The 27328-nt window shown below is 35.8% G+C and overlaps 1 protein-coding gene across 2 annotated transcripts in view; it reads left to right on the top strand.

Moving 5' to 3' along the window:
* Positions 1 to 273: 273 nt before the first annotated feature.
* Positions 274 to 27328, top strand: part of RNF17 (ring finger protein 17) — a 95173-nt gene continuing 68118 nt past the window's right edge. For both annotated transcript variants that reach the window (XM_019652323.1, XM_019652322.1), the window contains exons 1-10: positions 274 to 397; positions 2584 to 2678; positions 8004 to 8095; positions 10046 to 10157; positions 11094 to 11174; positions 12393 to 12493; positions 22350 to 22521; positions 23757 to 23833; positions 24108 to 24182; positions 26192 to 26499. In XM_019652323.1, coding sequence (XP_019507868.1) covers positions 274 to 397; positions 2584 to 2678; positions 8004 to 8095; positions 10046 to 10157; positions 11094 to 11174; positions 12393 to 12493; positions 22350 to 22521; positions 23757 to 23833; positions 24108 to 24182; positions 26192 to 26499 — 1237 coding nt within the window. The remainder of the gene's footprint in view (positions 398 to 2583; positions 2679 to 8003; positions 8096 to 10045; positions 10158 to 11093; positions 11175 to 12392; positions 12494 to 22349; positions 22522 to 23756; positions 23834 to 24107; positions 24183 to 26191; positions 26500 to 27328) is intronic.

Below are 27328 nucleotides of genomic sequence, written 5' to 3'. Positions count from 1 at the left end.
ACGGGTAACGCTTTTGGTAAAGATTAGAAAGTAAATGGTCCTTTACTACCTCGTGGCGCCCTTCCTTGGAATGGAGAGGCCCAGATTGAAACGGAAAACAACCTCCCCGAACCTGCACAGCCACCCGCAAAGCCAAAGCGGAGGGGGCGGGCTTTAACTTCTTTGCCCGCTGATTGGCTACCTGCAGCAGCTGCCTCCGATGATTGGTCGCTGGTGCGAGGGACGCCGGGACTAGCACGCGGTACCGGCCATCGGATGCAAAAGGTGGCGGCGATGGCGTCGGAAGCTTCGACACCTTGGCTCTCCCAGTCTTCCTCTATGGGAAGGAAGGGTCGGCCCTGGGGAGCTGCTGAGATTCAGTGCGTTCGATGTGGAAGAAGGGTGACCAGAGCCTCCGGTGAGGAGCCTGAGGGTCAGCCCCGCGGGCCTGTTTCCAGTGTGGAGGCAGGCGTGGAGACAGAATGTGGCCCGCGGAGGGTGGGAGCCAGCTAGGCTGGTGGGGGCCGGGACTGACGTGGAAACCGTCGCATAGGCCCCTCGTCACCGGCATCCCGCCCCCCAAGGGCCGTGGTGACACCCTGTGGGGCCTGTTGAACGGGGCGTCGAGCCTCACGCCACGGTCTCCGCCCCCCCCCCCCCCCCCCCCCCCCCGTCCACTTCTCTCACCAACTGTACGACTCGGCGGTGTGTGAGCTGTCCTGAGCACAGGTTGGAAACGCCCCAGGTTCACTAAAGAATTGCTGTACACATTTAGCCCCTTTTCTTGTGGTCAGGAAGTGACCACACTTGATTTTCTTGTGTAGTTTTGTTGTAGAAGCGACAAGTAGACTCCTGAAGTGTTCCTGAATTAAACAGATAGAGGTTTTTTTGGTGGAGGGAGGAAAGTTATTGCTCAGTTTCATGTAAAGCATTGTTTGGAAAATGATACTTTACTTTTTTTATGCACCTTGTGTCTTTCTGTACGTCAAGGGAAAAAAATACACTGGCCTGTTATTGATCTGTTAATTTACTTTTTTTTTCTGTATACAATATCTTTATTTTATATATGTTAGACTTCGTATTTTAGAGCAGTTTTAGGTTCACATTGATTGCGCTAATTTAGATTCTCCTCAAGTGAAAACAGGTTTAACTTTATTTTAATATAATTTAAAATGCCTCAGAGTGCTGTTTCCAACCGGGAGGATTTGCTAAAAAGTCTTGTTATTCTGTGTAACTGTTTCATGTTTGTACTTTCAACATGAGTCATTCAATCAGTTTTCTTAGTTGATTTTAGATGGCCTCTGTTTAGGAGACATGAACATGTGTAGAGAAAGTTCGTTGGTTTTGTTTCCTGGTGGAGAGCCAAGTTTCTTGGCTCTGGGTTTTGGGTTTTGACTGTTGCTGTTACATATTACATAGAAAATTACATTGTACAAAGTAAAGTTTTAGAACACGACTCTTTATAATAACTGTTTTTTCCCTGCATTTGTGTTGCAATGCTTAGTTAGAAATATTTAATTGGAAAGATGGTGGTTATGCGTCTAGACTTCTGAAAGTGCTTTGTGAGCTGTAATACACCAAAAAATTGTTTTGACTTGCACAATATAAGAAACTTTATAAAGATAAAACAGTTAAACAGTTTTGATTTCTTTGGTAATATTGTTTCTGAATTTTAAACAGAGCTTTAAAATTTACTTTGGTTGTAGGCAAGTTTCAGGTATTTCAGTGGGCTTAAAAACTGTAAAACTTTTTTTAATCAAAAGAATGCAATTATAATCAGCAAGGGCATTCATTTTTTGCTAGTAAAAAATGACTGGTTTTGTCTACTTTTTCCCCCTTTTTTTCTTGCAGTGCCTTTTAAAATAACATCCTTTTGAAGTTTCAGAGCTAAAACAGATATGCTTATTATGCTTCATATTCTACTTAGAGCCTTAAAATCTTGATATTAGATTTTTAATGAAGATTATGGTATTTCCCTCATAAATGCTAGGTTTGTGAAAATGATCTTTATGTAGGTTGTTTGCATGTGTGACAGTAGTAGTATCTGGCTTCGGTACTTGCCAATATCTTAGATCCTTGTAAGAGAGGGGTTTTGCCAGTGTCTCGTATCTGCCCTCCCTGTGCGCTTCACAGGATGGAAAATATAAATTAGTAGAGGGCATTGTGACCAAGTAGAAAGAACATTGCTCTTGGAAACAGAACTAGGCTGGAATCTGGAATATACCATTTAATTAGCCACGTCACCAAAATGGTTTTCCATCTCCAGGTTGAATATAACATTCCTGGCCTAGTTAGTCGTGATATTTACACAGAGCAGATGAAGTATTTCAGAGCGCTTTGTATGATTATAAGATATGGCAAATTCAATATAGTACAGGTACCAAAAACTAAACGCACACAATATTACATAGCTCTGCCTGGTTTTTGTTCTGATTTTTCTCCCTCCTTTTGACTTGTATAGTTTCTCCTGACTTTTCCTTAATAAGTCATCCATTTCTAACTAAACTTTGTATCTTTTCCTATACAATAGAATCTTCTTTAATTTTGTCCTCTGATTAATGCTGCACATTCAGTGTTAACAAATGTGACCTATTTTATCAATAGGTCAGCACCATGAACTTCAATGTGGACATGATTTTTGTGAACTGTGCTTATTAGTAACTGAAGAATACAGCAAAATTATATGCCCTGCTTGTGAGGTAAGTTTTATCATCTTTCATATTAAATACATTACAACTTAATGTTAAAGGTAAAAATGTTAGCAAAATAAACCATAATTCTAGTTAGAAACTTTAGAGGTGTATTTTTTTTGCTGAGTCTTTAAGGCAAGAAGCCTAACAAAAGATAAAGGTTTTCCTAGCCATTTTAATAATTGTTCAAAATGATCAAGAAGAATATAAGGTTAAAAAAAAAGAATACAAGGTTAAAGTTATACATTACTCAGCCTACATACATATACATATTTTGACTCTTTGGAAATATCTATGGGAAATTGCCTCTTTTTATTTACTTTTATTTTAATGAAATACATTCCTTTCAAATCCCTACCCTTCTTTCCTACACCAATACCATGCAAGCAAATTTTGAACTCCACCTTCCCCTCAAACTTTGTGTGTTATTAAATTTACATTTTAGAGATGCGATAGTATAAGAAGAGAAGCAAAACAGTGGCTAAAGTTATTGTTAATTTCAAAAGCACTAAAAATAGTACAGTTGCACTAGGACTGAAATCTATGGACCCATAATAATGAGGACAAATAAAGGATTTAAAATAAAATTTAATGAACATCATTTGCATTTACTACAAATACAAATGTAGCTCAACATGGTATGTTTCTGAAAAGTTGTCTTAGTCTCCAAATTGTTAATGCTCCACTTGAGAGATCAGATGATGAGGACTTGTATTTATTGTTTTCTATGGTAGTGTGGCAGACAATATAGAGGCAGGAGACCTGGAATGCAGTCCTAATTCTGTCACACTAAAATTGAGTTTCCACATTTGTCAGATGGAAATAATACCTGCTTTTCTTATCTCATGGGATTGTAAGTCAAATCTGAATTATGTAAAAGTTCTCGACAAGCTTCAAGACCTAAAATATGTGTTATAGTTGACCCTTGATTATTTAGGTGTGGATTAACTGGTTTGCAGATTAAACATGGTAAAAACACATACATGTATACACATATGTATATATATGTATATATGTGTATATACAGGGGGTGCCAAAAAAAGTAAACACATTTTAAGAAAGGAAAAAAACTGTGTTAAAATTGTAATAATATATACTGATAACAAAAGATGAATACAAATTTGTGTACATTTTTTTTGCACCCCCGTACATGTATGCACACATGTATGTATATATGTATATGTATATGTGTGTACTTATGTGTGTATACATGTATATACATATATACACACATACACATATACATACATACATATTGTAGCAGAAACATTTACATATTAGAAGATGTCTGTTTTGGAATTACATACTTTACCAGTTGTGAATTGTGTTCTTCATTGTGGGGAATTCTTTTCCGTTCTTTTCTTGACAGTAAGTAGGTTCCTCAGATGTGGCTGGTTGCATAGTTACCACCAAGGGGAGACTAACTGTGTTTGTAATGGAGGGAGGTTCCCTGACAGATTTGGTCTTGTGGGTAAAGAAGGAAAGGAGCTGAAACTGTTTCTGCCCATGTCCATCCTGTTCTAACATTCAAAAACAGATTTATTAGAACAGTAACTTTTGCCTTTTTTTTTTTTTGGCAAATGATTTCATGTTTAGTCTTAAATCATTATACTTGTATTATTTTGGATAACATCTTTACAAATGTTTATAGTGTGTTTACACATACTGGTTTTGATTTTAAGGTTGTGATAAATCTATTTTGTGTGATAAATATTATTTTGACTATTTCTGACTCTTTTCTTTGGGAGATAGGTGGTTTTCCCTATCCTCCCCTTCTTTCCCCCCTCCTCCTGTGTATAGCCCAGGTAATTGACAAGGGATTATATTCAGATTCTTCAGACACTAAAGCTGGTCGCTATTTAAAGGAGTCCTTCAAGAAATCTTCCTGAAATTATCACTCATACTAGTTTTTAAAGTTTAGATTTTTGCTGATATCTAGTATTTATTTGGAATAAGAGAGAATGGAAGAATTAGTCTAAATTACGGAAAAGTCTGAATTTATAGAATACTTCAGGAATGTAGTTTATTACTTTTAAGTTATGTATGTTCTCTAAAAAGTATGTGCTCAGTGAAGTAAGATTTAAGTACCTGTATTCACATTAAACTTATGTTTATAGTCTATCTTTAATGTTGAAGGCCTGGGTAATTGTGTTTATTTCACACTTAAGCCTAAACTGATTCCATTCGGGATTAAGGGTATACTTTTGTTTTTATTTCTGACTTTGGGTGAATACTATGGATTTATCTACCAGCCTTTACCTTTCATAGTTGTGTGGTTTTTGGTTTTTGTTTTTTTTATAGCATCCCTTCACTGCTTTTGATTGATATTACTGTTTTGTTTTGTTTTAAATAACCATTCTATAATTTTGCACAGCAAGATGGGAGGTTTTGTTGCAAATAGGATCATACATAGGTATCATTCAGAAATACTGGTATCTTTTTTATCTTTTGGACCAAAAATATATTATGCATGAGGAAAGGATAAGTCATTCAATTAATAGATAATTAATATGTGTTAAAATCCCATGTGGATTGGAAATGTTAACATACAAATTGAAAATGTAAACTGGGGGCGGCCAGATAGCTCAGTGGGTTAGAGCATGTGCTCTTTACAACAAGGTTGCCTGATCAATTCCTATGTGGACCAGTGAGCTGTGCCCTCCGCAACTAGATTGAAAAAAAAAACTAAAGAACAACTTGACTTGGAGCTGATGGGTCCTGGGAAAAACACACTGTTACCCAATAAAAAATTTAAAAAAAGAAAAAAAAGAGAAAGAAAATGTACATCGGAAGAAAATATAGATAATTGTATAATCATAGTTAGGGAAGCCTTGTTAAACATATCACTGAAGTCGAAAACCAAAGAAAAAATTCTGGTTAAATTTGACCACATTTTTTTTTCATTTACAAGTAACAGAAACAAGTAAAAACACCACCATAAATAAACCTTAAATGAAAGCTGGAGGTGGGATGGGGGCGCAGAATAAAGCTTTACTCTGAAATGGCAAACCCAAGGGTGATAAATAAGGCATATAGAAATCAAGGTTTTAGTTCCTAATTTGGGAGGGAGTTTTCTTAATAACATTTGGTCCAATGTGATTTGTTAAAAGTAACACTTTTCCCCTAATTATTTAATAATACATGGTATTTAATAATACATGGCTGTCTTTATACACGAACTTCAAACCTTGACAGAACATCCTCTTCCCTACCAAAGATGTATATATAAATAGGAGACCATAGCATTTATTTGTCTGCTTTATTTTCTTAGCAGCACTAACTTATTCTCATGAGAGTCTCTTCTATTTTTTTTTTTTAAGCTGAGCCATCCTGCCACCTGTTGGCAGCTCAGCGGCTGCTCAGCTCGGGCCGGGCATCGAACCGCTGTTGCTCAGAGCTCAAACTCTTGAGCAAGCTCTTAACCAACTGAACCACTCGGCCGGCCCTTCCTCTATTACTTTTAATGGCTGCATAATAAATCATTGTACATAAGTGCTGTAATTCTTAACCAATCCCTTCATTATAAACATTTAGGTGGTTTTCAAAAATTTTCAGTATATTTTACACAATTCCTCAAACCCACTCCTACCAAAAAAATTCCATCAACAGGTTCTGTTAATTTCTAGCTCCAAAACAAATCCATATTTCAATTTGCCTTATTTATTTATTTGTTTGTTTATTTTTAAAGATTTTATTGGGGAATTGGGGGAGGGGCACAGTGTTGGGGAATTGGGGAAGAGGATCAGACAAGTTGTTGTCCTTCAGTCTTAGTTGTGGAGGGCGCAGCAAGCTCAGCTCCAAGTCCAGTCGGGCTGCTCAGCTCAAGCTGCTGTGTTCAGTTAGTGGCGGGTGGGCATAGCCACCAACTTATGTGGCAGTTAAACCAGCAGCCTCGTTAAGAGCATATGCTCTAGTCACTGAGCCATCTGGGCGGCAGCTGAGCTCAAGGTGCTGAATTTAGTCTTAGTTGCGGGTGGGCGTAGCCCACCATCTTGAACAGGCAACCTTGTTGTTAGGAACACGTGCTCTCACCAGCTGAGCCATCCTGCTGCCTGTTGGCAGCTCAACAGCAGCTCAGGTGCAGCTCACTGGACCATGTGGGAATTGAACTGGCGACCCTGTTGCTCAGAGCTTGCACTCTTGAGCAAGCTCTTAACCAACTGAGCCACTCGGCTGGCCCTGTCATATTTATTTTAATGTTTGGCAATTTGATGGGCAAAAAATGGGTGTCTCCTGGTTTTAAATTGGATTTCTTTGACTACTAGTGAAATTGAGCAACTTTTCACAAGTTGACTTCTCAGCTCCCCTTCTGGGTAGATCTTTAACAGACCCTTTGAGATGCTTTGCATATTTTGCTTTTGAATTGTCATTTCCTAACTTGTAGGAATACTTCATGTGATAGGGATGTTAACACTTTGCCTTGTGTATCTGAACTATTTTATTCAAATTTTTCACTTTTAATTTTTTTGTTGTTACATTTAACCATTCAGAAATGTTTTCCTTCTTTAGTTTTTTACCCCCCTCTTTCATAGTTTCTAGGTTTTCTTTGATTAGGCAGACCTTCCCATCTCAGAGTTATATATATGTTTTTTAAATACTTACATCGTGTTTTTCAAAAAAAAGGTATGTACTTAATCCTTTTATAATATTCATATAGGATGTAAGATGGGTGTACTACTTTCCCAGACTCTTTATTGAATAATCCTCTATTTAATTGAAATGTCACTTGTATTCTGTATTAAGTTCCCATGTACATGTTGATCTATGTCAGGGCTCTGTTCTCCTTTATTGTGTCGCTACCCTAGTGTTTTAACAGTAGATTTATTATCTGGTGTGATAAATCTCTATTGAATAGTATGTTAAAATTTTAGTAATTCTTGCATATTTTCCATATGAACTTTAGAATTGTATTTTATATTAGATGTATTTTAGGATATTAAATCTTTGTCTCCATGAACCTGACATGATTCTCCATTTATTCATTTCTTGTTTTATGATCCCCAATAAATTATTTGGTTTTCTTAGAGTTTATATATTTTCTTATTAAATTTATCCCTAAGTATTTTATTAGAGTTTTGAACATACCTTATGGTAGAATCAAGTTTTAGTTAATTTAATGTTCTGTTTAATAGTTGCCAAATTACCAATTTCTTCAAAAATAAAAATAAGGTAAAACATAATCAATGTACAATTTTTTATTTGCTTTAAAGAGGATTTAAGGATTTTTAAGGCTATTATCAACTTTATGAATTGCACACTAATTGTTTGAATTCTGGATGAACAGAATTTATGAGTGACTTTCTGTTTTTGTTTTTATTCTTATTTTTTCCAAAGTTTACTACAACTATAAATACGAGACAAGGATATTATCCATTAGATGGATGTGTTCAAGAAGATTCTTTTATGGAAAAACTGCAGGCTAAAAAGTATGTTCTGTGTGTTTTGCAACTTTTTAAGGGTTAAGGAACCTTATTAATTCACTGGGACCCTACTCAGATAGCAATTATAATTTTGTAGGACTTAACATTTTAAAAAATATTTAACATGATAGTAAATTATGTAAGAATTAAAGAAACATAGGATACTCTCAAGGAACAATCTCATTTGGAACTTTTCAGTTTTGTTAATGGCACCAAACATCCAAAGATCACCCTAGTTTCTCATCTCTCATTCATTTTACCTTCTGCTGATTCTAACTTCCCAGTGTCTCCCGTGTTCATAATGTATCTTCCATTTGTAGTACCCTATTTAATTCTCTTTTGCCTACCTCCTTAGCACTTCAAGACTCTTCTCTGCTTTGTGGTTCTTCACTGCCTTTCCAAATAAAATCCATAACTCTTTAGACTAGCATTCGTGGCTTTTTACATGACTGCTGCAGTTTCTCTGTCCAGACTTAAATGTGTGCTTAGAAACCCAAATAGTTATTTCTTTGGCTAGTAAAACCACTTAGCTAAAGTCTGGCGGCCGGTTATTGACACAACCAGAAGTAGAACTCAGGTTTATTGAATGCCAGTACTTCCCCCAACTCCTAGATTTGTAATCTACCAGTCATTTTCTCCATAAGCTCTGTGTGCAGTGATTAGAATAAATCTTTAGTAATCTTTCTGACTCCATGTGAGTCAGTGGCCATGCAAATTTGAAACTGATAGGAGTCTAGCAGATGACATAGTGGGTGAGGTAGAGAGACTGAGTTTAAATGATTGTGGCAGCTGGAAGAAGGTTCATCCCCTCCAAAGGCGACAGCCCTTATTCAGCTCCAGCCAGTTGTGGCTGTGTTAAGACCAACTCAGTGTTTCCAGATCTCCTTTTTTTTTTTCCAAAAGAAAATAGAGATCTGAACTTCTGTGTGAAATTTTCTGATTTTTTAACATCATACAAATCAAATCTGATTGTACTCTTGTCTAGATATATATAATACCTGGTATGGTTACAAAGTGAAATTTTACTTTCAGAAGTAAATGAGTCCATTTTTAGCATCCCAAATTTTTCCAAATTACCATTTTTTAAATTAAATTTTCCATGTCAAGTATCCTTATGTTAGAAATTTCTGTTCCCTAATTTCAGCAGAGTTTTGTTTAAAATAGTTGTAAATTTTAAATTGAAGTATCCCTTGATATATAACATATTTCCTTCCTGATTTATCTTTAATATTTTGAGGTAAGAATTGAATATGGACTCCTCAGAGCTAGTGCACTCACTTAGGTTTTTAAGAACATGAATGTTCACTTTTCAAAGTAATTGAATGTTTAAAAATTAGTCTCGTGTTTATGAGAGTAACATTTAAACATCATAGTTTCTTCTATAAATTGTTACAGGTGTATGATTAACTTATTCAGCAAACACTAAGTGCTTACTGTGTGCTAGCCAACATGGGGATATAATGATAAAAATAGGCAAAAATTCTAGCATCTGTGGACACGAAATGGAACTTTTCCCTTGCAAATTAACTTATGTAATAAATTCATTACCTTTTTGTAAATTATCCAGACTTTTAAATACATTTTTTTAATAGCTGGCATTTAGGTCTGTAAGTACTTACTTTAATTGAGCTTAAGATAGTTCAGTAATGATATCAACATTTCTACCAAAAACTAGCAGGTAAGAAGAGGTGATTAGGTGATTAGGAAAAGTACAATTTATATTGTACGCTATTATTTTTAGAGATTTGTTAAGAAGTTGAACTGATTAAAATTAAGTTTTATATGAAAGCATATTTAGTCATGGTTTCCTGCTCTTTGCTTATCATAGGTGATTGGGAACTCAATGTATGTGTTCTTATAAGTCATCATATGAATTATTTTTGATAGAGAGTAAAAAATCAGAAGGTTAAAACTGTTAATGCTGGTATTTAAAGTAATGTACTTGACATTTTTCAGGCTAAAGAATTGTTCTCAAGACTTTAAAAAGACTGCTGATCAGCAAACTACTGGTTTAGAACATTCACCATCCACACACAGGACTGTTTTGAACTCATCAGCGGTAATGGCGGTATGAAAACTTATTCATAAAGTAAGATTAAGCCAAACTTTTATATTTTGTCTCTGACAGCTTAACTTTCCTCTCCTTTCAAGGCTCCTATAATTATAGATTATTTTCAAAGCTTAAAGGTAAGAGGTAAACCCACATTCCTTACTTGAACCTCTTTTTTTATTCTAAACTATGCTTGAACAATTGTCTTTTCTTCCCAAGGCAGCCCTCTTAGTGCTCTTGATATTTATTTGTATGTAGCTTCTCTCTTTGAACCTAGTTTTGAATCTGAGTTACATGAAACTTGTAAAAAGTACAAGTTTCTAATTCTAAATGTGATTTTTCCATTCAAAATGCCTAATAGCATTTGTTGTTGATGATGATGATGATGAAATTGTTTTTGGAAGACTGAAGTTTATCTGTCACTACATCTGATAACTTTAAATAATGTATTTTAGAATTTAAGATTAGAAATAGAACAAACTCTAAAATGCTGTTAAATCAAGTATTATCTTCTTAAGGAGATCTTTAGTGGGCTAGGGGAGGAGAGAGGGCACTTAATCTTGCTATCTTTTATTTCAAGTTTAAATCTTAACAGCCAAATTATAATTTTTTTCTTAAACTGTTAAGTTTTGCATGTGTGCATTTATTACCATGATAAATTTTTCAAGATAGTTTTAAGTTTCAAAATGGTTACAGGACATAATCTTATTTTTTCAAAAAGATATCTAAAAAAAAATCTGGAATGCTCTGAACAAAACTCTAAAATGTTAATTATTTTAAATCTCTGGGTAACTAGGATTAACAGTGTTATTTTTCTTGCTTGTTTTCAGATTTCTATAGTGGGTCTATATTGCTTTTGTAACCAAAATGATAGCTTGATGTTTTTGTGACTAATATACCTAAGCATCTATTTTTATATTTTATATTTGTATGTGGTCCCCTTCCCCTTCTTAGGAGACTAAAACTGCAGAAGAAATTGATGAAGCATTGAAGATAGCAGGCAATAATTTTGAGCAATTAAGTATTGCTGTGAAAGTAAGCATTTTTAATGATAAAATTCTCTCATGAATTAGGGCATGTTCTCTTTAAATGTGGATATTTGGATGTATTATCACTGAAGTTAGAGCTAAGCACTGAGTTACTAAACATGGTAGTCTAATGACAGAAACATACAACAGAATGGAAAACCCCCATGGCCTGCTAGGATTGGTCTTGTGGAATGGAGCTAGCAGCCTACTAATATTGGAGCTCTATCAAGGAACCATGATTTCTTCTTGCTCTGAGCTGAATTTTGTCTCAGAAGCATTGCAGATCATCTAACATTGCTCATTATTTGCGTGTATATCCTTACACGAAGCATCTTACTCTGTTTTTTCCTGTACCCCACCCCCCAAAAGAGAGAATCACTGATTTGGTGACAACAAGCAACAACAAATTTACAACCAAGGCAGTCAAAAGGTTATAGCTGATATGGCAGTTAAGATTTCAACATATGAATTCGGGAGGGAAGGGACAAAATTGAACCCATAACAGTATGCCCTTTGGCGGCCCCCCTCCCCAGATTAATGCAAAATACATTCTTCCCATCCCAACTTAGTCTTAACCTATTTCAGCATCAACTCTAAGTCTAAAACCGTATCTAAATATTTTCTAAATCAGGTATGGGTGAGACTCAGGGTATGATCCATTCTGAGCCAAATCCCTCTTTAACAGTGAATTTGTAAAACAAGATAATAAATTACTTGCTTCTAAAATACATTGGACAGGCTTAGGATAGACATTCGCATTCCAAAAGGGAGAAATTGGAAGGAAAAAAGGGCTCACAGATCTCAGGCAACAATTCTTTGTTTAGAAATGCAAAGAAGTTTGTGGAATACTTAATGTTAAAAAAAGTGCTTGGATTAAAATGCTACTTTTTAAATTTAAGGAATGCTGCCAAAGAAAATTCAGCTATTTAAAGTGACTTGTTTGCTGTAATAATAAAAAGGGATAAGAAAGAAGGTTGGAAAACTTGGTAGACTTTCTAGGCCGTTTGGCCAATTTACCCATAGACAGTGCCCACACAGGTATGACCTTGCTGACAGGTCCCAGGATTTAAAGTTGAACCTTGTGACTTACTCCATTTTTATCATCTAATCTCCCCTTGTGCTATTATTTTGGAAAGTCCAAAATGTACCTGTTATTTTGAAAATTATGTTGAATTGTACAATTTCTATAAAATAAAAATGCTAAATTAGTATTATGTTCTTCCAGAGGCTTGAACACATACACGATCAAACACAAGCGGATTCAGTCAGTCTTTTAGAGGTTCTGCAGAAACAGTTTGATCGACTTTTTACTTCTCTTGATTCCAGGTAATAACTTAAAAATATAGACTCAATGAAACGGAAGTTCTAACAATAAGATGTCATTTTATTTCTTTGTATAGATTGAAGTAATGAGTAATTTTTAAACAAGTTTGGAAGATAATGGGTGGTCTCTACAGGCTGATGTTTACAACTTTAAAATGAAGAACAATTTGTACATTTTTTTATTCGATCTATTTGCTTCTTGTCCCAAAGCTACCTGTTAAAATGAACAGGCTTCTTTCTTAAAACAGCACATTAATATTATTTGCAAACTCTGAATTCATGTTGTAGAATTGAGCTTACTTGGGAAAATGCATACATTTTCTTATATGTAGTTCCATCATTTTTTTCATACGTTTATTTGCATCAGAGCAAATAATACCCTGATACTTTCTAATACTTATTTCTAAACACATACCATAGTTATATATTCACTTTTTTTTTTTTAAGATTTTTATTGGTGAATTGGGGGGATGGGAACAGTGCTGGGGAATTGGGGGAAGGGAAACAGACAAGTCGCTGTCACTTTGCTCCTCAGTCCAGTTGTGGAGGACGCCGCCCCACTGGCCCAAGCTGGCACCATCATTGCGCTCCTCCCAGGCGAGGCAGACCAGTCGCCGGCCTCTCAACGGCCGCTCACCGCGGCCACCGGCCGCTCACGCTGGCTGCTGGCCACACACGGCAGCCCATGGCAACCCACTGCCACAGGGGCTGCAGCCCATGCCGTCGCCGGCGACTCATGGCAGCCCAGCTCCAGGTTGAGCTGTTGCTCAGCATCTCAGCTGCGGAGGGCAGCGTCACTGGCCCTCATATGTGGGATCCGAACTGGGGCCCTCTGGCATCCCAATCCAGTTCTTAACCATCGCGCCGCTTGGCCGGCCCTATATTCACTTTTTAAAAAACTCTTTGATGTATATGATCTTTAATGATCTTAATCACATTCTACACTTGAAGACACAGGATCATAAAAGTTGTGACATGTTCAAAGAATAGTGGTACTTGTCCTTTTGACTTCTAGTTCTTTTAGGCTCAATACACTATCAGTGAATCAGTTGATATTCTTTACTCTTCATGTTGATGCTGTCTCACATGTGGTCTTCAATTATAAAATTTAAGTGATGGGTAGTATGCATGCATTATTTTACAGCTTTGTTGTTTTGCGGGTTTTTTTTTAAAGTTGTGAAAGCAGTTTATTAGAAGAAAAGGTACACTTCAAAGAAATAGAAGCGGACCCGAGCAGAAAGCAGTGGCTCAAGGGCCATTATTAGAAGAGAAAGTACACTCCAAAGAGTTTGGAGCAGGCAAGCAAAAGCATGGCAGAGGCTCAAAGGGGCAAAGCCAAGGGCAAGGGCCAGGGCCCAAAGGTCCAAGGGCATCATTATTAGGAGAAAAAGTACACTCCAAAGAGTTTGGAGTGGGCCGAGCAAAAGAAGGAGCTCAAAAGGCTAATTTTACAGTTTTTATAGTGGTAAAACATACATATCAAAGTTTACCTTTTTTATATGGTAACTTTATGTTTAACTTTCTGAAGAAAACCAAATTGTTTTCTATTGTGGCTACACATTTTACCTTCCCACCAGCAGTGCACAGGGTTGTTTCAGTTTCTCCACATCCTCCCCAACAGTGTTATTTTCTGTTTTCATTTCTTTTTTTCTTTTTGATAATTACATCTTAATGGGAATGAAATAGTATCTCATTGTGATTTTGATTTGCATTTTCCTAATGACTGGTTATGTTGAGTATCTTTTCGTGTGCTTATTTACTGGCCATTTGTATACTTCTTTGAGGGAATGTGTATGCAAGTACTTTGCCCATTTTTTTGTTTGTTTCTTTTTAATTTTTATTATTTTTATTCCTATCCCTCCACTCCCTCCTCTTTGGCCACCACTAGCTTGTTCTCTGTATCTATGGGTCTGTTTCTGTTTTGATTGTTCATTTACTTTGTATTTTTAGATTTCACATGTGAGATCATAAAGTATTTGTCCTTCTCTGACTTATTTCACTTAGCATAATGGTCCATCCATGTTATCGAAAATGGCAAGATTTCATTCATTTTTATGGCTGAATTACATTCTGTTTTGTGTGTGTGTGTGTGTGTGTATGTGTATGTACGTGTACACCACATCTCCTTTGTCCATTCATCTATTGATGGATGCCTAGGTTGCACCATATCTTGGGTATTATTAGTAATGCTGTAATGAACATAGAGGTGCCATATACCTTTTCAAATTAGTGTTTTTGTTTTCTTTGGATAAACACACAGAGGTGGAATTGCTGGATTGTATGGCAGTTCTATTTTTAATTTTTTGAGGAACCTCCACACTGTTTTCCATAGTGGCTGCACCAATTTGCAATCCCACCAACTGCACAAGGGTTCCCTTTTCTCCACACCCTCACCAGCACTTGTTTGTTGATTTATTGAAGATAGCCATTCTGACAGGTGTGAAGTGGTATCTCATTGTGGTTTTTATTTGCTTTTCCCTGATGCTTAGTGATGTTGATCATCTTTTCATGTCTGTTGGCCATCTGTATGCCCTCTTGGGAGAAATGTCTGTTCAGATCGTCTGTCCGTTTTTTAATTGGAATGTTTGGGTTTTTTGGTATTAAATTGTATGAGTGCCCATTTTTTAATTGGATTATTTATTTTGTTCTTGGATTTAGGAGTTTTAGGTGTTTTTTTTAAGATTTTACTGGGGAGTTGGGGGAGGGGAACAGCGTTGGGGAATTGGGAAAGGGGAACAGACAAGTTGCTGTTCTTTTGTTCTTCAGTCTAGTTGTGGAGGATGTTGCTTCACTGGCCCATGTTGGTATTATCATTGCTCTCTTCTCGGGTGAGGCAGTCGGCTCGCCAGCCATTTGACAGCTGCTCACGGCAGCTCACGAAAGCACATGCCGGCTGCCGGCCAGCCCCACTGCAGCCTACGCAATAATCGGCGACTCACAGCAGCCTAGCTCCAGGTCAAGCTGTTGTTCACCATCTTAGCTGTAGCGGGCGCAGCGTCACTGGCCCTAATGTGGGATCCGAACCAGGGCCCTGCTGCTCAGAGCTGGTGTCCCAAGCCAACCCTTAACCAACGTGCCACTCGGAGTTCTTTATATATTATTGATATTAATCTTGTATCAAATACATCATTTTCAGATTTTTTCCCCTTTTATGAATTGCCTTTTCACTCTCTTGATAGCAGTATTTGATCCAAAGAAGTTACTGATAAAGTCCAAGTTTTCTTTTGTTGCCTGTGCTTTTGGGGTCATATCTAAGAAATCATTGCCAGATCTAATATGAAGCTTTTCTCCTATTTTTCTTAAAAGAGTTTTATAATTTTAGCTCTTATATTTAGGCCTTTGATTCATTTTGAATTAGGTTTTGTGTGTGGTAAAAGGGAAGAGTCCAACTTCATTCTTTTCCATTTGGAGATCCAGTTTTCCAGCACCTTATGTTGAAAAGACAGTCTTTTGTCCATTGAATGGTCTTGGAATGCTTGTCAAAACTCAGCTGATTGTATATGTGAAGGTTTATTTCTGGGTGCTCTATTTTAGTCCAGTGGTCTGTCTGTCCTTATGTTTTTGGTTTTTGTTTTTTGGGGGGAATTGGGGAAGGGGAACAGCCAAGTTGTTGTCCTTCAGTTCCAGTTATGGAGGGTACAGCTAGATTAGCTCCAAGTCCAGTCACCATCTGGCTGCCCATCGGCAGCTCGGGGCAGCTCATCTCAAGGTGCCGTGTTCAATCTTAGTTGCAGGTGAGCGTAGCCCACCATCCCATGCGGGAGTCGAACTGGTGACCCTGTTACTCAGAGCTTGCGCTCTTAACCAACTGAGCCACTTGGCCGGCCCCCTTATGTTTTGATTACTATAGCTTTATAGCAAGTTTTGAAATCAGGATGTGTAAGTCCTCCAACTTTGTTCTTCTTTCTCAGATTGTTTTGTTAATTTGGAGTCCCTTGAGACTCCATATGACTTTCAGGATGGGTTTTTCTATTCTGCACGAAATGTCATTGGGATTTTGATGGGGATTGCATTAAATTGTAGATTGCTTTGGGTGGTATTAACTATATCAAGTCTTCCTATCCATGAACATGGGATTTCTTTCCTTTTATTTTCGTCTTTAATTTCTTTTAGCAGTGTTGTATAGTTTATAGTAAATGTAGTGGTCTGCTGCCTTTTGGTTAAGTTTATTCCTAAGTATAATCCTTTTCTATTTTAAAGGAATTTTCTTAATTTCCTTTTCAGAGTGTTTGTTGTTAGTGTATAGAAATGCATCTGATTTCTGTATTGATTTCATATCCTACATCTTTGCTGAATTCCTTTATTAGACCTACTGGTATTTTTATGGCATTTTTAGGGCTTTCTACATATAAGATCATGTCATCTGCAAAAAGATTATTTTACTTCTTTTCCTTTAGGTGTTTTTTAATTCTTTTTGTTGCCTAATTTCTGTGGCTATTACTTACAATAATATGTTAAAGAGCAATGGCAAGAACATACATCCTTATCTTGTTCCTGATCTTAGAAAAAAAGCTATCAGTTTATCGTCTACTGTGATGTTACCTGTGAGTTTTTCATATGTAGTCTTTGTTATGATAATGGAGTTTCCTTCAATTCCTGGTTTATTGAATATTTTCTATTATGAAAGTATGTTGAAATATGTCAGATCCTTTTTCTGCATTTTTTGAGAGGATCATGTGGGGGTTTTTACTTCTTTAATGTGGTGTATAACATTAATTGATTTTTGTTTATTGAATCATCCCTGTATTCCAGGAATAAATCCCACTTGGTCATAATGTATTATCCTATTAATTTGCTGCTGAATTCAGCTTGCTAGAATTTTTTTGAGGATTTTCATCAGTATTCAGATATTGGTCTATAGTTTTCTTTCTTTCCTCTTTTTTATTTTTCTTTTGTAGTGTCTTCATATGGTTGTGGTAATGCTGGCCTCATAGAATGCGTTAGGAAGTATTTCTGCCCCTTCAATTTTTTGGAAGGGTTTGAGGAAGATTGGTACTAATTTTTCATTAAACATTTGGTAGGATTCACTAGTGGAAACCATCTAGTTCCAGGCTTTTCTTTATTGGGAGATTAAAAAAATATATATATACACACACACACACACACACACACACACACACACACACACCCACGCACACCCACACACACCTATCTACCTACCTATTCAGTCTCCTTAGTTGTTACTGGTCTGTTCAGATTTTCTATTTCTTCCTAATTCAGTGTTGGTAGATAGTGCATTTCTAGAAATTTGTCCATTTTAACTAGGTTATCCTATTTCTTGTCATACAATTGTTCATAGTAGTCTCTTCTAATCTTTTTCATTTCTGTAAAATTAGTCATCATGTGCCCATTTTCTTTCTGATTTTACTAAGTTGATCTCTCTTCTCTTTTTTCCCTTAGTGTACCTAAAGAGTTGTCAATTTTGATCTTTTCACAGAGTCAACTTTTGGTTTCATTGATTTTTCTCTTTTTTTCTATTCAGTATATCTTATCTTCACTCTAATATTTATTATTCCTCCCTTCTAACTTTGGATTTAGGTTATTCTTTTTCTAGTTCCTAGGATGTAAAGTTAGGTTGTTGGTTTACCATCTCTTTTTTATTTATTTATTTATTTTTAAGATTTTTATTGCGGAATTGCGGGGAGAGAACAGCGTTGGGGAATCGGGGAAGGGGAACAGACAAGTTGCTGTCCTTTGGTTCTCAGTCTAGTTGTGGAGGACGTCACTTCACTGGCCCATGTTGGTATTGTGATCATTCCGCTCTTCCTGGCTGAGGCAAATTGGTCTCCAGCCATTGGACGGCCGCTCATGGCGGCTCACAGCAGCTCATGGCGGCGTACAGCAGCTCACGCCAGCTGCTGGCCTCTCATGCTGGCTGCCAGCCACTCACAGTAGCTTAGGGCAGCCCACTGCAGCCCCACTGCAGCGTACGCCGTCGACTCAACAGCAGCCCAGCTCCAGGTTGAGCTGTTGTTCACCATCTTAGCTGTAGAGGGTGCAGCATCACTGGCCCATGTGCGATCTGAACTGGTGGCCCTGCCGCTCCAAGACAACTCTTTTTTATTTATTTTTTTTTACTTTTTATTTTTCCAAGCCAACTCTTAACCAGTGAGCCACTCGGCCAGCCCTTGCCATCTCTTTTTAAATGCATTTACAGTTACATATTAACCTTTTATCTCTGCTTTCACTGCTTCCCATAAATTTTAATATTTTGATTTTTTTTAAAATTTGTTTCAAGGTATTTTCCTAGTGATTGTTTTTATTATACTTATCTGTGTTTAAGAATGTGTTGTTTAATTTCCACATATTTATGAATTTTCTAGTTTTCTTCTGTTACTGATTTCTAGTTTCATTCTATTATGACCAAAAAAGTATAATTTGTATGCTTTCTGTCTTTTAAAATTTATTAAGACTTGTTTGACCTAACACATGGTCTATTCTGCAGATGCTCCATGTATGTTTGAGGAAAATGTGTATTCCCTGTTGGGTGGAGTGTTCTGTATATGTCTGTTGGGTCCAACTGATTTATAATGTTGTTTAAGTAGTTTTATTTTCTTATTGATATTCTATATGGCTTTTCTACCCATTATTGAAAGTAGAATATTGAAGTCTCACCTATTACAGTATTGTAGAACTTGATTTTTCCGTTTAATTCTGTCAATGTTTGCTTCTTATATTTTGGAACTCTTGTATTTGGTGCATATATATGTGTTGTAATTGTTATAGCTTCCTGGTGAATTGATCCTTTTATCAATATATGTCCTTTTTGTCTCTTGTAACAAATTTTTACTTAAAGTTTATTTTGTATGATTATTAGTATAGCCACCCTAGCTCTCTTTTGGTTACTATCTGCATGGAATATCTTTTTCCATTCTGTCACTTTTATTGTATGTATGTCTTTAGATCTAAAGTGAATCTCTTGTAGACCCAAATATACACCATCATTTTTAAAAAAAATCTGTTTTCATACTCTGTCTTTTGATTCAGAAGCTTAATCCATTTACATTTAAAGTAATTACTGATAAAGATGGACTTACCTACTTTTTCCATGTTGTTTTCAATGGTTGTTTTTTTTTTTGCCATTCATTTCCTGTATTACTGTCTTCCTTTCTTTTTATTTTATTTTATTGTAGTGGCAAATTTTGATTCTCTTCTCATTTCTTTGTTGCATATTCTAGAGTTTCTTTGTGGTTACCATGGGTATTACATATAAAGTTATAACAATCTGTTTCAAATTGATACTAGCTTAACTGAATTGCGTATAAAAACTCTACTCCTTTACATCTCCATCCGCTTTGTTTTGTTGACACAGTTACATCTTTATATATTGTGTACCCATTAACATAGATTTCTAGTCATTTTATGTATTTGTCCTTTAAATCTTATAGAAAAGAAAAAGTAGAGTTATAAACCAAAATTACAATCACACTAGATTTTATATTTGCCCACTTACCTAAAGGCATTATATTTATTTTTATATGGCTCTGAGTTGTTGTCTAGCTTTCTTTTATTTTAACCTAAAGGACCCCCCCCCTTTTAGCATTTCTTGTTGAATCAAGTATTGGTAATCACCTCCCTTAGCTTTTACCTGGGATTGTTGTAATTTTTCCCTCAATTTTTTTGAAGGATGGTTTTGCTGAGTACAGAATTCTTAGTTGTCAGGTGTTTTGTTTTGTTTTTTTTTCATTTCAACACTTGAACTTTGTCACCCCACTGCTTTCTGGCCTCCAAGGTTTCTGGTGAGAAATCAACTGATAACCTTACTGAGGATCCCTTGTACATGACAAATTGCATTTCTCTTGGCACTTCCAAGATTCTGTGTGTCTTTTGGCAGTTTGATTATATTGTGTCTCAGTGTGGAGCCTCTGGGTTTATTCTACTTAGATGTCTTTGAGTTCTTGGATTTGTAAATTTATGTATTTCATCTAATTTTGGAAGTTTTTAACAGTTACTTCTTCAGATAATCACTTTGTACTTCTCTCTCTCTTCTCCTTTTGGACTCCCATAATGCATATGTTGATCCTCTTAAAGGGTATCCCGGAAGTCCCTTAGGCTCTGTGTACTCCTCTTGATTCTTTGTTCTTTCTGTTCCTCAGACTCAGCAATTTCAATTGTCCTATCCTCAAGTTTACTGATTTTTATTGCTACTCAAATCTGCAGTTGAACCCCTGTAGTGAATTTTTTAATTTCAGTTATTGTACTTTTGAACACTGGATTTTCTTTTGGTTCCTTTTTATAATTTATGTCTCTGTTGGTATTCACATTTTCGTCCTTTGTTGTTTTCCTGATTTCCTTTGTATGTTTTGTGGTGCTTTGTTGAAAATTGGGCATAGCCCTCCGTCCATCATTGCAAATTGGCTCTTTGCTGAGGCAGTCCTTCACTGAGTAGCTGAGCATGCTACTCTGAGCCTTGGGACAGCCTGAGATGAAGGCTTACAGAATTCTCATGTCTTTCGAGCTTGTATCATACTTGGGTCAGAGTGTGGCTTTTTTGATTCTCTTGTATACATGGCTGCTTATAAATGTCTTATTTTCCCTAAGAGTCTTACCTAAGCTTCTCCTCTGAGCCTCAAATGGTCTGTTGTATGTCATTACCTGCAATCTCTTGCCCAGGTCTCTCCACTGTTGGTCTTTTTGCAGCCTTCTCTGCAGTGCCCACTGCTTCTCACTGCCTGAGCTCCAAGTTAGGTAAAATTGACTAGTTCTTCAAGCAGCCCCCAGACAAATTAGAACATTGAAAATAAAGTCTGCTGTCCTCCCTCTGGTTTGTGAAAAAGAATTGGGAACTGTGTCACAACAAGGAGGGGGCTAGGCAAGGACAAGTAAAAACCATGACATTTCCTACTGTTTTGAGTGTGGCTTTTTATTGATTGGGCATTTGCTTGGTTGCTGTATATCTTTGTCTATTTTCCAGAGTTCTTATAAGATTATTTTAACCATTTTTTGCATGTTTTTGACATCTCTGTTGGGGAACGAGGGCTTAAAGTTTCCTGGTCTGCCATTTTGCTGACATCACTACATAAACATGAGTTTTTAGGAACCATACTAGAACTTGGCAAAATGATAAGTTTTTTTACCCTAAAGAAATGACTTTCAGAGATTATATGTGCAATTACTGAAAGGTTTTCGTAATACTTCTCTACGTCCATAGCCTATGTCACATTCTTGTTACTCTTCAGTGTGGCAAAATCTCCTTTTTTGAAGCCAGATTTGACTTTGAAGAAATACTGAAAAGACACTTGTTTGATGAATAAAATGAGTTAGTTAGATACTACAATTTTTGATACAAAAATACTTAATTGCCATCATAAAGTAATTCCACCATAGTCCAGAAAAGATTTTAAGTAATGAGGTAAAAGTAATGAAGGAATAATTATATAACTTCCCTAAGTGGTTACTTTGAAGGTTTTATAGTTAATTGATACCTAAGTTCTGGTTTGGTGAAGTCTCTTTTTAAATACAATTTTATATCCATGTAATTTGTGTCTGTTGATGGAAAATTTAAAATGTACAGGTAGATCCTGTTGAGAAATGAGTACAGATATGTCAATGTAATGGCACAAGTGACTGGAATTAGAGAGGATTTCTATTTTGGGTGAAATCATCAAGGGTCGGTCTTAACCTTGTAAGTCTGTAACAGCTGTATCTACAACATAATTATAACACACAAAATTTACTTTTTACTAATACATACATAACTTTCAATTGTAATACATTTCAGTTCAATTAAATGCCTCATTTAACCATGTTAAGTTTATAAACCAGTGAAATTACCCTTTCGATACTGTTATTAATATAAATCCACTTTCATGTAAATGTTTACAAAATTCTCCAAATAACTTTGGGATCTTATATGAAGGAAAAAGAAGTTGTGTGAAGAAGTAGTAAAAAATACCAATGATTATTTATCAAATGTGATAATGGCTAAAAACCGCCTTGAAGAGAAAAAAAAAGATTTGGATGCAACTATGAAGATAGCAAGAGAGTTAAAATCAGCACCTTCTCTAAGGACTTATTGTGACCTAAATCAGGTAATGTTAATAGTTAATGTGAATTATTTCTGAGGTAGCTTATTTTACATGTTTTTGAATATGATATTTAAGAATTAATAAGAGTATGTTTTTCAGATTATCTTAACTTGTACTGGCCTCAATTTAGAATTCTTAGCTTTTTGAATTCTAAGATAAACATTAATCATTTGTTTAGCCTTTTATTATTATTTACCACTTAGAGTAATGGTATAATAAGGTTTTTATAACACATGATCTGAGAACAAGTAGGATGACATTGAATTGAAAGTTGATGTTTCTAGGACACTTGAATAAAAAATTCAAGAACAAATAAAGGTAGCAAACTAAATGTAACTCTGTTTTCATAAACAATTTAGTTATGACTTTCAACTCTTGATTTAAAAACTTAATTCAAGATCCCATTCAGGTTTTTTCCTTCCCCCTCCCGCCTCCCCAAATGTGCAGGTCAAGAGACAAGGTGCTTCAGCTATGTCCTATCAGCTAATCCATGTGGCCAGGGAGCAGAGTTGCACAGAAATGGAGAAATATATTTCTTTTGAGATCATTTGGCAGGATAGGGTTAACCATGGATCCCCTTTGCTAATTTCTACCTTGCTCTCTTGGGCAATAGATCCTACTCTTTGAATCCTCAGGGCCTCACTTTCCACAGGTAATCAGATGTTTGGACTGAACTGAATTATGAAATAAAAGCCATTGGTTTACCTGCCTCCAAAGTCTCTAACATTAAATGAAAGAAGAGTTTGCCACTGTCTTACTTGGCCAGACCTCCTTTTAACAGTAGTTCTAAAAAGAATAATAGTCATTTCCTGTGTACTCCATGAGGCATTAGGAGATGGAAAAAAGTGGTAAGATTGGGTCTGTAGTTAACTTCACTAGGAAGATGTGGCAAAATAAAAAGAGGGAAACATTTGAGGACAGCGATGCAAGTGCAAAATAAACTGGTCAGAATTTCCTCTGATCGTGTATTAACTATATCTCATTTGTTAACTAGTGTCTGTGTTGTTGTTATCTGTTAATTCGTATCTCCAAAAGATACTGAATTTCCTTTTGTGGGGATAAAGTCATAAAAACTTATTTGCATCCCTTCCTTTGAGTGCTAAAATCAAACCTTGAACACTTTTAATTAGTGAAATACTTAAAGGGTATAGTTTTTCTTCTAAAATCTTATTGTTTCAACAATATTTATTTAAAAAAATAAAATTCACATATGAGTGACACTTTTCTTTTGATTCCAGATTATCCGGACTTTGAAGTTAACATTTGAGAGTGAATTGTCACAAGTTAGCACTCTGAAACTAAGGAACTCTCCCAGGTAAATGAGTTATAATGCAGGAGAACATAACAATTAAATAGAAAAATGTATTAGAGCCTAGGCTTACTAAAATAGCAAGCAATTATAAATAGAAAATTTGGGTCACAAATGTTTCCCAAGCTAGCAACCAAATTAAAATAAGTGTAATTTATGATAAATAAGAAAGTTATTTAAATGCCTTTTAGAGTTTTTAATGTCCACAGGTGATTTTTATTTAGAGAAAGTAACAAAGTTGTATTAGAACATTTACTTACATGCTAGTGTTTTATTTTAGGTTGAATATGAATTGCAGTGAGATCATCTGTATGTTCAACAGTATGGTCCAGATTAAATCTGAGGACTCAAGAAAGTAAGTATTTATAAGAATGACAACATACCATTAGTGTCTGACAGGACCTAAGAGACAGAAAAAATGATGTTTGGTGTAGTATGTATGATTCAAAAGTTGAAGAACAATATAAAGGGCAAAATAGTTTCTGTCAGTTATATTCTATGTAAAATATTTAAGAATTAAAAGACCTAGAAGGGATCAGTATTCAGTGAGATATATGGCAAAGTTATTTATAAGAGTCATTCAGTCAGCATTGAACACTGATTTTGTGCCAGCATTAACACCCTAGATGTTCAGATATATGTCAGAGAAGTTCCAATAATGCAGAAGTTAGTAGGCAGAGAATGGAATACATAGGTTAGCTTTCTTTTCCAATATCCAGACAGAGACAAAAGAAGCCAAATGGTTAGGAGCTGCTTTGTTTGCAGTCTTGTTTGGAATAAAGGGAATAGGATTAAAGAGTTTAACAGCAGTAGACCCAGATAGCTTTCCATTCCTTGCCACCACAACAAACACCTTCCCAGAGGCCTGGAGCATCAGTCCCTTGGCTCAAGCCATAGCCCTGCCCCATACTTGTCCCTGTGACTTTACTTTTTGTGCTCCCGTGGATAATCATCATTTTCTCAATCAGTACATTCTTTCAGACATTTTGATAACTTGAATATGGTTACTGTCAGACATTTTTATATCAAAAGTTATTCTGTCTTTTTAAGAGTCTGTATTGATCTTGTCTTGATTTTAAATTTAACTCAGTAGTCTTTTAAAATTTTCCCTAGTTTCTAGGGAAAGTATCACTGTAACCTGCATCTACTGATTACAGGTGATAATTAAACGTTGCGTTTGCCCAGTGAGAGCAGGTATTGAAGTAGGTCAAGGACAGTACCCTGGGAAAAAAAAAGAAATTTTACGGCAGGGAAAGGGTAGCCTGCAAAAAACAAATAAAAACCAAACAAACTAGAGAAGGAGCAGGCAGAGGCTGAAAGACAAACAGAGTGGTGTTCTAGAAGTCAAGTAGGGATTTATGAGACTGGAGTTGGTTGACAGTGTTACATGTCTTAATAAGGTTAGATAAGAGTTGTTATAAAAAGAAATGTTTAGATTGCGAAGTTGCATGCACATATGTATCCTCAGAGAGTGTTTGGACCTTTATTCGACACGTACTGATTTTACTTACGTTAAGTGAGTACGTTCAGTTGGAAGAGACAGATGTGCCACTGCTAAATCTGTTTGACTTTGTTGGTTCCTATTTCTGAAATGCTTCTTAAATGATGATAATTCCATCATGGGTTAACTAAAATACAAGCTCATTTGTTTGATAGAATTTCTGTACTTGTAGATTTGATAGCCTAAATCTGTATGGATATGTGAAGAAGATAGAAAAACATGAAGTGAACAGAATAAATAATCCACTGTGGGTTAGTGGCTCTTGAATACTGATATCCAAAGGATTCAGATTGTGATTTCTAGCCACAGTGGAAGCTTCTGATAATTTGCTCAGGATTGTATCCTTCACTGTTTTTTACACTTTATTTTTAAGCCAATAAATTAAAAAGAATAAATAATCTTAACATAATTTAAAATCAAACACCTAAGCCAAATCAAAAGGACTTCTTTGAAAACCTGTATCCACTGTTCTTTTAGGACTAGATCATTGTGGCATGACCGTATCAAATTCTTTCTTCAGCTTCTCTTTGATTATACCTCTTGTTGTCCTTTTAAAACTCTTGGGCTTGTTTGGGGCTGGCAATGGGCAAAAGTTTCTTTTTGGATAATAGAAATGTTCTAAAATTAGATTGTGGTAATGGTTGCACAACTCTGTAAATTTAGTAAAAATTAGTGAATCTTGTAGTGTGTGAGTTATTTATCCATAAGCTGTTTGAAAAATACCCCTGAGCACCTGTGTAACATTACTGCTTGGTATGCATCACAATATTAACTGTCATGTGAAAAGAAAATGGCTTGAAAGAAGATATAAAAGTTTTATGAAACGATTTAAAGTAGCCGTATGCCTCTGTATTTTTAAACAGATATGATCCCCCTGCAAATGAAATTGGCCAGAATGTTCAAAAGAAATACAATCATGAAAAGGAATTTTCTTGTCATGATACATACCCATCACCAGAAGAGAAAAAGGTTGACATGTCTGTGCTAACTAATGAAGCCGCACCACCTCCTTTACAACTGGAAACCAATGATGTGCATTTAGAAGCAAAAAGCTTCCAGCCACAGAAAGAGACTACTGCAACAACATCTTCTAAAACCATTGCTGCTCTGCCTCAAATGGGTTCTAGCCCTGATGTGATCATTGAAGAAATTATTGAAGAAAACCTGGAAAGTGGGTGAAAATACAAAAGCAAGGAGACAATATATTGTGTCTGTAATTAAAAACAAAATTACTACCTTTCTGTCCCTGTACTTACAAACATATTGCTGTTAGCTTGTACCAGGAGTCGGCAAACTTTTGAGACAGAAGAGCCAATCCTGTCCCTCACAACAATTTAAAAATTATTTGAGAGCCATAAAACAAATGAAATCACCATTATGTAAATAACGTCCTTTAAAAATTTCATAAATGAAACTATGATAGTTTTATTTTCATTTTCAATTTCACTTCAGAGCCACATGTACGTACCCAACGAGCTCCATGTGGCTCGCGAGCCACAGTTTGCCAGCCCCTGGCTTATACCATTTCCCTTCTTTCACATTTTCTAAAGTTAGGATCATTTTTATTTTTAATGCAATAATATAGCTAAACTCTGAGATGTAAATTTAATACTTGATTCAAATAAAGTATTTGACTTTTTAGTGTTCCACATATAGACCTCATATAAAAGTTGAAAATATAAATGAGAGATTTGTAGAAGCAATCTCATGACTTTGTCCTTAGGTTTAAGAATAGCTTCTCTTAAATCATTGTTCTAGGATAGAATCTGTTATAAAATGAACTATTATGAATATAATAGCATCTCTTTTGTAACATTTAAATGTATCATAACTATTTGATTAGATTTCCAATGTTGGTATTCTCCTTATCAACACATGAGTGAGATACTAGTGTGTGTAGTTATACTACTGGTCTTCTTTAGGGCCATTTGCAAGATCTGCTTGGTTCTCTTCCTTTCCCCCAGCATCTGTTCCATTGGTCAACTCTCCAGAATGACACT

Source organism: Hipposideros armiger, unplaced genomic scaffold (genome assembly GCF_001890085.2).
Source record: "Hipposideros armiger isolate ML-2016 unplaced genomic scaffold, ASM189008v1 scaffold_178, whole genome shotgun sequence".
Classification (NCBI taxonomy): Eukaryota; Metazoa; Chordata; class Mammalia; order Chiroptera; family Hipposideridae; genus Hipposideros; species Hipposideros armiger.
The sequence above is the reverse complement of the archived record's forward strand: the minus strand, read 5'-3'. Positions and strand labels throughout refer to the sequence as shown.